Here is a 10,770-nt window from a genome sequence, read left to right as displayed (position 1 = left end):
CGCTGTTCTGGCTCTGCTGAATGTTTCTGTGTTTCCAGTGAAAGGAAGTAGATAGCAGGGATTGCTTAGTGCCGCGTGATAGTTTAGAGGAAACAGTGCTGTACAGCGACGATCGTATATTCTAGGTTTTTCTGTGAGAAGTTTTCGTTGTGCGAGTAACAGCACTATTCTGGCTCTGCTGAATGTTTGTGTATTTCCATTGACAGGAAGAAGCTAGACAGGGATTGCTTAGTGCAGCATGGTAGTTTGGAGGAAACAGTGCTGTACAGCGACGATCGTACCTGCTAGTGCTTTCTGTGAGAAGTTTTCGCTTTGGGGCTAAAACCGCTGTTCTGGCTCTGCTGAACGTTTGTGTGTTCCCACTGAAAGGAAGTAGCTAGACAGTGATTGCTTAGTGCAGCATGGTAGTTTGGAGGAAAGAGTGCTATACAGCGACGATCGTATGTGCAGGTGCTTTCTGTGGGAAGTTTTTGCTGTGGGGTTAAAAGCGCTGTTCTGGCTCTGCTGAACTTTGAAAATAAAAAGAAAAAAAAAGAAAATATTTTCTTTAGAAAAAAAAAATAAAATACTTTGCTGAAAATGATCATTGTCAGACACTTTGCTGAAAACACTTTGCTGAAAATACTTTGCTGAAAATGATCGCTGTCAAACATTTTCCTGAAAACACTTACCGTCAGACTTTTTGCTGAAAACACTCTACGTTAGACAATTTGCTGAAAACACTTTGGTGAAAACATTCTCCATATGACAATATCCTAAAAACACATTGCTGAAAACACTTTTTTGAAAACACTTTGCTGAAAACACTCGCCGTCAGACACTTTGCTGAAAACACTTTTCTGAAAACATTCACGGTCAGACACTTAGCTGAAAACACTCACTGTCAGACATTTTGCTGAAAATAGTTTGGTGAAAACACTCGCCGCCAGACAATTTGCTGGAAACACTTTGCTGAAAACAGTCACTGTCAGATGATTTGCTAAAAAAACTTTGCTGAAAACACTTGCCTTATAGACACTTTTCAGAAATCACTGAGCTGAAATCAATTGCCATATGATAATTTCCTAAAAACACTTCTCAGAAAACACTTTAATGAAATAGTCGCCGTCAGACACTTTCCTGAAAACACTTTACTGAAAACACTCGCTGTCAATTTCCTTAAAACACATTGCTGAAAACACTCGCTGAAAGACACTTCTCAGAAATCACTGTGCTGTAAAATCTCATCGTATGACAATTTCTTAAAAAAACTTTGCTGAAAACACTTTGCTGAAAACACTCGCCATCAGACATGTTGCTGAAAACATTCTGCTGAAAACAGTCGCCGTCAGACATTGGCTGAAAACACTTGCCATCAGAAACTTTACTGAAAACCCTCATCGTTAGACAATTTGATGAAAACACATTGCTGAAAACTCTCGCCTTTTGACACTTTGCTGAAAACACGTTAATGAAAACACTTGACGTCAGAAACTTTGCTAAAAACACTTTGCTAAAAACAGTCATCTTTATACACTTTGCTGAAAATAGTTTCCTGAAAACACTCTCCGTCAGACATTTTGCTGAAAACACTTTGCTGAAATCACTCACCATTACACTCTTTGCTGAAATCACTTTTCTGAAAACACTCGCCATTAGACACTTTGCTGAAAACATTCACCGTAAGACATTTTGTTGAAAACACTTTAATGAATACTCTCTCCATCAGACTCCTTCCTGAAAACACTCAGCTGTAAACACTTGCCATCAGAAACTTTGCTGAAAACACTTGTCTGAAAAAACTCACCGTCAGACACTTTCCTGAAAACACTTGGCTGAAAACACTCACCGTCAGACAAATGCTGAAAACACTTTGCTGAAAACACTCCTGGTTAAACACTTTGCTGAATACAGTTTGTTGAAAATAGTCGCTGTACACACACTTTTCTGAATATACTTTGCTGAAAACATTTGCCGTCAGACACTTTGATGAAAACACTTGTCTGAAAACACGTTGCTGAAAACACTAGCCCTCAGACACTTTGCTGAAAACACTCTGCTGAAAACAGCAGCCATCAGACACTTTGCTGAAAACACTTGGTAGAAAAAACTTGCCATCAGAAACTTTTCTGAAAACACTTGGATGAAAACGCTCGTCATTAGACACTTTGCTGAAAAAAGTTTGCTGAAAACACTTGCCGTCAGACACTTTTTGAAAACACTTTGCTGAAAACATTCATCGTCTGAAACATTGCTGAAAACACTTTAATGAAAACACTTGCCACATGACAATTTCCTAAAAACACTTTGCTGAAAACACTCTGTTGAAAACAGTCACCGCCAGACACTTAGCTGAATACACTGCTGTAAACACTCGCCGCCTGACAATTTCCTAAAAACACTTTGCTGAAAACATTCACCGTCAAACACTTTGCTGAAAACACTTTAATGAATACTCTCTCCATCAGACTCCATCCTGAAAACGCTCAGGTGTAAACACTTTCCATAAGAAAATTTGCTTAAAACACTTGGGTGAAAACACTCATCGTTAAACACTTTGCTGAAAACAGTTTGCTGAAAAGACTCGCTGTTGGACACTTTTCTGAAAACACTTTGCTGAAAACACTCGCCTTCAGACACATTGCTGAAAACACTTTGCGTAAAAAAATCGCCATCAGTCAGTTTGCTGAAAAAACTTTACTGAAAACACTTTGCTGAATGCACTGGCCATCAGACACTTTGCTGAAAAGACTCTGCTGAAGACAGTCGCTGTCAGACACTTTGAAAACACTTTAATGAAAACAATCGCCGTCAGACTCCTCGCTGAAAAAACTTTCCTGGAAACACTCGCTGTTAGACGCTTTGCTGAAAACACTCGCCGTCTGACACTTTGGAGAAAACACATTTCTGAAAACACAAGCAGTTAACCACACTGGTGAATACACTTTGCTGAAAACACTCGCCTTTAGACACTTTGCTGAAAACACTTTCCTGAAAACATTCTCTGTCAGACAATTTGCTGAAAACACTTTGCTGAAAACACTCATCGTCAGACACTTTTCTGAAAACACTTTGCTGAAAACTCTCACAGTTAGACACTTTGCTGAAAATACTTTACTGGAAACACTTTGCTGTATACATTGGCCGTTAGACATTTTGCTGAAAACACTCTGCTGAAAACAGTTGCTGTCAGACATTTTGTTGAAAACACTTGGCTTGTTGGAGAATGGCTCAGAGACAAGGGTCATGAGCCCACCGAGCAATTGTACGATCAGAGCCTGTTCTAAGGGCTGATGGTGCCTCGCTGATGCTGGGCCTCACTAGGGTTTGCCTGCAGCTTCTCGCAGCTGCTGATACATGAGGAATGTCAAGGACGCTTCGGCCTTGTGTACCGTGGTGTGTCGAAAACAGGTTAAGAGGAATTAGAAATAGTGGCATGAGAAACTTAGTGTTATGAGAAGCTTGTGCTGTAAGCTAACTGCAAGTAGGTGGACCGTGCGAATACGACCTTTAAAGCTTAAGCCAATCAGCTAGTGACTAGTAGGCATAATAATTAGCGTTGTCTGTATAAATATATGTACCCTGGACCAATAAACACACGATATATGATGCTCTATCACCCACATTGAATCCGTCTCGTCATGTTGTTCCTCCATTGCCCGAATTGGCTGAAAACACTTCCATCAGAAATTTTGCTGAAAACACTTAGCTGAAAACACTCATCGATAGACAATTTCATGAAAACACGTTGCTGAAAACACTTTTCTGAAAACACTCGCTGTCACTCTTTGCTGAAAACACTTTGCTGAAAAGAAAAGCCATCATACACTTTGCTGAAAACACTTTCCTGAAAACAAATGCAGTCAGACACTTTGCTGAAAACAGTTTGCTGAAAACACTCACCTTCAGACACATTGCTGAAAACACTTTACTGAAAACACTTTGCTGTATACACTGGCCGTCAGACACTTCACTGAAAACATTCAGCTGAAAACAATCGCCGTCATACTCCTTGCTGAAAACACTTTCCTGAAAACAGTCGCCGTTAGACGCTTTGCTGGAAACACTTTGTTGAAAACACTCGCCGTCAGACACTTTGGAGAAAACATTTTGCTGAAAACACTCATCATTAGACAGTTTTCTGAAATCACTTGTTCTGAAAACACTTGCCGTCAGACACTGATGAAAACACTCTGATGAAAACAGTCGCCGTCAGAAATTTTGCTGAAATCACTTAGCTGAAAACACTCGTCGTTAGACAAATTGTTGAAAACACGTTGATGAAAACTCTCTCCATTTCACACTTTGCTGAAAACACTTTAATGAAAACAATCACCGTCAGACTCCATGCTGAAAACACTTTCCTGAAAACACTTGCCGTCAGACACTTTGGAGATAACACTTTGCTGAAAACACTTTGCTGAATATACTTTGCTAAAAACACTCTCCATCACACACTTTGCTGAAAACACTTTGCTGAAAACACTCGCAGTCAGACACTTTGCTGAAAACACTCGCAGTCAGACACATTGCTGAAAACAGTTTGCTGAAAACACTCACGGTTAGTCACTTTGCTGAATACACTTTGCTGAAAACAATCGCCGTCAGACACTTTGGTGAAAACATGTTGCTGAAAATACATTGCTGAAAACACTTTGCTGAAAACACTCGCAGTGAGACACTTTGCAGAAAACACTTTAATGAAAACACTTGCCGTCAGACCCATTGCTGAAAAAACTTTGATGAATACACTTGCCATCAGATACTTTGCTGAAAACACTTTACCGAAAACAATTTGCTGAAAAAAACTGGCCGTCAGACACTTTGCTTCAAACAAATTGCTGAAAACACTCACCTTGTGACACTTTACTGAAAACAATCGCCGTCAGACACGTTGCTGAAAACATTTTGATGAAAACACTCAACGTCAGACACTTTCCTGAAAACTCTTGGCTGAAAACACTCACCATCACACACTTTGCTGAAAACACTCGCTGTTAATCACTTTGCTGAATACACTTTCCTGAAAACAATCACCTTCCAACACTTTTCTGAAAACACTTTGCTGAAAATACAAGCAGTCAGACACTTTGCTGAAAACAATCGCTGTCAGAAACTTTGCTGAAAACACTCGCCATCAGACACTTTGCTAAAAACAGTTTCCTGAAAACACTCGCCGTCAGACACTTTGCTGAAAACAATTTGCTGAAAACAATCACTGTCAGAAAGTTTGCTGAAAACACTCGCTGTCAGACACTTTGCTAAAAACACTTCGCTGAATGCACTGGCCGGCAGACACTTTGCTAAAAATACTTTACTGAAAAAACAATTTGCTGAAAACACTTTACCGCTCGCAAGAGACTGAGGCGTGCTTCTACCTTCACCCATGTGACACCTGAAAAATAACTGCTGCTTCAGCCCCCTAGTCACGGCTCTCCTTGCCCACATCCCCTCCAGTGCTGATACCTTGTTTTGCTCAACGCTTTGAGCCTTCCAGGTCAAATGCGCCTATCGCCTAGTCATATAGCCACACCAGTTGCATCTTGCCCTGATGCTGCACGCCAACCCACCTTCTTAAACCGCTCCGTTCACCTCCTCTGTTGCCATTAGGTGAGCGAGTCATCCCTCTTCATCTGCAAAAGCGATATTGAATGAGTCGCCTGGATGTGGAGCAATAGCTTAACAGTTCCAGAGATCCCATTTTCATTTAGGTATACCATCCCAATTGTCTCTACAGCCTGCTGTTAAAAAAACTCTGCTCATCCCCTGCGTGTCTGCATAGCGCTACAGAAAGAACTCTCCTTGCCTGTTGGCTACATAACTAGTTGCTCTGAAATGGACGGTACGCCCTTTCCCTACAAACTCTAGGCTTATTCACATAGAACCTTACTGTACTTCTTTGGATGACTGTCACCTCTATGCACCCAGGCAAAGCAGCTCCGACAGACAAACACGCACAGATCGACACAGCACACAAACAAGACAAGAGACATAAAATAAGCTCTTTAAGAGGAACAACTCAGATCAGAGATGCTCTTGGACAAGAAGACCTATGGGGCTGTGAGGAAGAATGGACGGCAGGCCGAGAAGAGTCAAGTGTTGTGGCTTGAGAGAAAACCTTATAGCCTCCACAGGGATAAGACATGCACAAGTAACCTCGCTTCAAGACCTAAGAACGTCAAGATGCCGGGAAGAACTCCTAGAAAAGATATTTGTGAAAATGGATTGCTCTAGATCAGAGATGCTAACGCAGCCCGGAACGACATTGCAAACGCAGCCTGACAGGAATCTTCCAAGACCTAGCCACGCTTTAGTCTAGTAAAGCAAAAACAAGAACTGCCCAGTTGGCACCGTGCCAATGAGGATGGGTGTTCCGGGCCCAAAGGAAGATGTCCGAGGCAACTACTGTGCTCCTTGAGCTCAAAGAGCCACAAGGACGTCGAAACCCAAGAAAGGTCTAAAGACACACAAGACAGACAACACACACTACACAACAGACACGGGCTGGAACTGTGTTGCCTGGCACGTGCTAACAAGGAACCCCTTCCACGCCCGCTTCAGCTGCCCAAAGAGCACTGCTCCTGGACAGCCCTCTCCCATAAATTAACTTTAAAACTTCTCCCTGCAATTCCCAACCTTGGGCTGCCCCCCAGAGCCTTCTCCCAAGCACCGGTCCCTCAACTTATCTTTTATGGTGCTGAGGGTCTGAATTCATCCTTGACAAAACAACGCCCTGGGTAACCAGGTTATTCCCACAGCTGCTAGGTTCCTTTTTGCCATCTGCACAAAAACAGAGTGAGCCATAAGGACCTTATCGGTTGATGTGCACCTCATCTGCAACACCCTCCTCCCCCAGAAAAGCAACGTAGCTTTCCTCTCACCCCATCTCAAAACCATAAAAAAATCCTCTTCTCCTCAACTGCCAGTGAAGGATCCGTGCTCCTTCCTAGAATTAAAATTAAACAATACACTTTATTAAACTATCTTGCCCTCCCAAATAAAATTACTAATGTAAAGTTAAAAAATAAATTATAAATAAATAAATAAATAAATAAATAAGGCAAGCTACATATAAATGTTCTATCTACTAGATAAGTTGCTGAACCTTGACCGGTCCTGAAAATCTTACCTCAAATGGCTCTTTTCCTCTAGAGATCAAAACACATCTGTCTCAAAAGCTGCTATTGTCTGAAGGACTGGGAGAGCACTGACACCTGAGAAACCCAGAAGTGGAACAAGCTCCCTGTTGAGTGGCTGGGGCTCATATACCCCAGTCCCCGCCCACAATCCCCTGGGAAAGTCGGAGTCCTGTGACAGGGACAGTACAGCCAGCAGCCTGCAGCTCTGCAGCAGCTGCAAGTACCACTGACATGCTCTTAATGGCGGAGGCTGTTCTGTGGGTTTCCTTTGGGGTTTTCAAAATTCCTTCTGTTGAGCTACAGTTACCTCTTTGAAATCAGGGACTGGCGCTGATCTTCTCTGTCTGGAGAGCAGCCTGACATCCTTTGTCACCCCAAGCTCTTCCCTGTGTTGCTGAGAGGAGCGATGGCTGCAATGGGGAACGACTCCTGTCAGTAACGGCTTCACCAGCCCATTTGTATTTTGGGAATGCCCAAAGGCAACAGATGTGGCCGGTGCTCCAGCCCTGAGTGTTGCTGTGCTGACCATCTAGAGTGAATTCTGGGGCCTTCCCTTGTAGCAGCCAGACTTACCCAGGTGTTTTTCATTACGTACAGGAAAACACATTTTATCACTCCTCTGCCTCTATGTACAAGACTTTGAAAGCTGTCATTGCTCGTAGAAAGAGATGACATCAGTAGGCTTACCTTCTGGGGTGGATACTTGCTTGTTTTTGTCATGTTAAAATCAGGAAAAGGGAAAACTTGACTTGCTAATCCAGTTCAGGACTGGAGAGGGAAGGGAAGGTTGCCTGAGGCACTGAAATCAGAGTGTGGGTTTGCTGGACTTTTGGCAAAGTATTCAGGGGAACAGACTATTTTCCAAACTGTTACTTGGCCAGCAAATTTCATTGGCAGTGTTAGGCTTCCCCCAGTGTTTCTGGGTCGGATGTAGAGCTGGTTGTACCGGGTACTACTGAGGAGAACTCAACTTCTAATATGCTTTTGTGCAGCTATATTGTCTCATCTCTTTTCAAATGTCATTTCCCTGCAGCCACTGTCGAGGGAATGGCTCCACCACAAAAGATTCTCTTTTCCCCGGAGAAGATTTTCATGGACTGGCAGCAACGACAGAGAGCTGGAGCAGGGCTCTACAACCTGGGGAACATGTGCTTCCTCAACTCCATCCTGCAGTGCCTGACGTACACACCCCCTCTGGCCAACTACCTGCTCTCTCGGGAGCACAGCCAGTCGTGTGAGTGCTTTTATGAACATCTACTTGTAAATCTGTTGGGCACTTCCCAAGGATTACCAGAAACTGGAATTTGATTTAGGAGAAAAGCAGCCCTTCTTTGTCAACCCCCTGAGTTGGTGGTCTTGTAACACTCAAGCCTAGAAGCCTCTTGTTGTAACTAGAAATGTTCATCTTCAGAAAGACAACTCTTTCTAGCCCCGGGTCTCTATTCCTGCAAGTTAAACAACTCTCTTTGCTTATTGTATATAAAACTTGTGTCAGTTTAGTGTCCCTCTGAAGAAATTTTCCTATGCACTAACATGTTCCAGGCTTGTTGAGACGTCAGCACCTTGAGACAAGAGGAGTAGAAACTGTTCTTATAATCTTAAGATTTCCACTAAGTTTCCCATGGCTATGGGTATTTTGCTAACTGGAGAAGCTTCCTTCCCTCTCTCCCTCTGCAGGTCACCAGCAAGGCTTCTGCATGATGTGCAGAATGGAAGCGCACGTTAACAAGGTGCTGCATTCCTCAGACAGTGCCATCCAGCCTTGGGATGTCCTCAGTGTTCTCTCACGTAAGTCATCTCAGGTGCTTTTACATGTTTTCTGCCATTTTTGTAGGATAGAACTACTGACGACTACTTTCTTAGGAATAGGAGTACATTTCGAGCTCGGCGTGCTGGCAGATGCCCTTGAGTTCTTATGCTGTACTGTCAGTGCCATGCAGACAGCTTGTCTGAGTGGGCGCAGCAAGTAAGCACAACCAAATTACTTTTTCCATGTTCCCAAGCCCTTTGGACATCTTGATGTACTCTCATCAAGGAAACCCTACGCCCAGGGCTTTCAGACAAAGCAAAACTCTTGGAGGAGATAACTCTCTGCCTTACCATTTATTTACAGCTTGGACACCTCTTCTCAACTAACTACAGTTGTCCAACAAATATTTGTGGGCTTTCTGAGATCCAGAGGTACTTTTCCACAACCCTTCTTCTCCTTATCTGTGTCCTTCTGTCTGCCTGTGACAAACAGCTGATTGTGTAACTGGTGTAGTAGGTATGAAGGATGTAAACTGGCACAATCAGTTGATTTCCCCTATCACTGAGCATTTTGATTTGCCTTCCAGTCATGTGCTCGAGCTGCAACATGACTACCAATTTCTACAAGGCCTTCCTGGATATTTCTTTGGATATAAAAGTAAGGGTTTCTAACTGCGCTTCAAGATGTCTCAAGGTCCCTGTAGCTTTCCAGAATCAACACAGTTGACTTAAAAATGTGTACTGCAAACACAAGAGAACTTGGTGGTGGGTGGGATGTGGAAAGGATGGTGTCCTTCTGGGGAGGCCATGACAGAGGTCTCCGTGTAGGTGCTGGCCTTAAGCTGGACAAGCACCCATTATCCTCTCTGCGCATCATCAGTACACGAACTGAACGCTGGCACAGGGATAGAACTCTTGATAGCCCAAGGATCCTGGGGAAATGAGGGAAATGTCAAGCATAATACCCTCTTTCTGCCTCCTTCTGGACACTTCTTGGCGGTTCACAGTGGCTCTCCTCAGTGTCATCTAGCTGGGTTTTTGTGTAAACTCCTAGCGAGTGCTTGGGCGAGGGTACTTCCCGCAGCTCAGTGCTCTCCTTTCTCACTCCTCCAGGCAGCCTCATCTGTCACCGCAGATCTGGAGAACTTTGTGACACCTGAGCAGCTGGATGGTGAAAACTGCTTTAAATGTAGCCAGTAAGATGATTACTAATGACATATTAATACTAGATCCTGCGGGAAGGTGCTGCATGTCATCTGTCATAAGCCATCTTGTCACGCAGGTTTAATGCAGAATAGAGTTGTAGCTTTTTTTATTTGGCCTTATGGTACTGAATAGCCTTAAAATAGCATAAGGATGTGTGAGACAGGAGAGCTTGCCTGGCCACCTGGGGCAAGGCAGGGTGCATTTCAGCACTGGGCTTTGTGCTTGGTTTCATGGTGTGACAAGATGGTTGCCGCCTCCAAGAGCCTTACAGTCCACCATGCACCCAAGGTTCTCATGGTGTGTCTGGAAAGGGCTGAAGATTTCACTGACAGGAAGATCAGCAAGGTGCGTACGCAACTGGAGTGCAACTTTCTCTTCCTGAAGCAGGAGATTTCCCAAAGCTGTTCATGTTGAGTTTTTGTGTTTCCTTCTGGGGAGAGGAGAGTCCCCATGGGAAGACAAGCGTGTACTCTGCTCCAACTGAGCTGCTTTGGCTGACAAGTTTCCTGCCACCCAGACATGTTTCTTTAGGGAAGACCAAGTATCCAGGGGCCCAAAGATGTATTGATACACCTCTTGCCCCTGGTCATTGAGGGCTATTTCATGAGTATTTCTGGATCATTTCGGAGCCCTCTTCGTCTCTCCGTAGGTTGTGGAGTATCCCGAGTGCCTGGATCTTCGCCCGTACACATCTCAG

The 10,770-nt window shown here is 43.7% G+C and overlaps 1 protein-coding gene across 1 annotated transcript; it reads left to right on the top strand.

Annotated features, from left to right (window-relative positions):
* The first annotated feature begins 6,009 nt into the window (after positions 1 to 6,009).
* Positions 6,010 to 9,088, top strand: LOC116961644 (ubiquitin carboxyl-terminal hydrolase 42-like). Its single transcript, XM_032993382.2, has 4 exons — positions 6,010 to 6,130; positions 8,152 to 8,352; positions 8,796 to 8,906; positions 8,982 to 9,088. The coding sequence occupies exons 1-4, from the start codon at positions 6,010 to 6,012 to the stop codon at positions 9,086 to 9,088; spliced, it is 540 nt and encodes a 179-aa protein (XP_032849273.2).
* The last annotated feature ends 1,682 nt before the right edge of the window (positions 9,089 to 10,770 follow it).

The sequence above is a fragment of the Tyto alba genome, unplaced genomic scaffold (assembly GCF_018691265.1).
Source record: "Tyto alba isolate M040663 unplaced genomic scaffold, T.alba_DEE_v4.0 Super-Scaffold_12, whole genome shotgun sequence".
NCBI lineage: Eukaryota > Metazoa > Chordata > Aves > Strigiformes > Tytonidae > Tyto > Tyto alba.
This window is presented reverse-complemented; position numbering and strand designations above follow the sequence as displayed.

Coding starts and splice junctions, on each gene's coding strand:
- LOC116961644 (XM_032993382.2), top strand. CDS start 6,010: ATGCTCTTGGACAAGAAGACCTATGGGGCTGTGAGGAAGAATGGACGG. Junction 8,353..8,795: donor TCGGGAGCACAGCCAGTCGT/GTGAGTGCTTTT, acceptor CTCCCTCTGCAG/GTCACCAGCAAGGCTTCTGC. Junction 8,907..8,981: donor TGTCCTCAGTGTTCTCTCAC/GTAAGTCATCTC, acceptor CTACTTTCTTAG/GAATAGGAGTACATTTCGAG.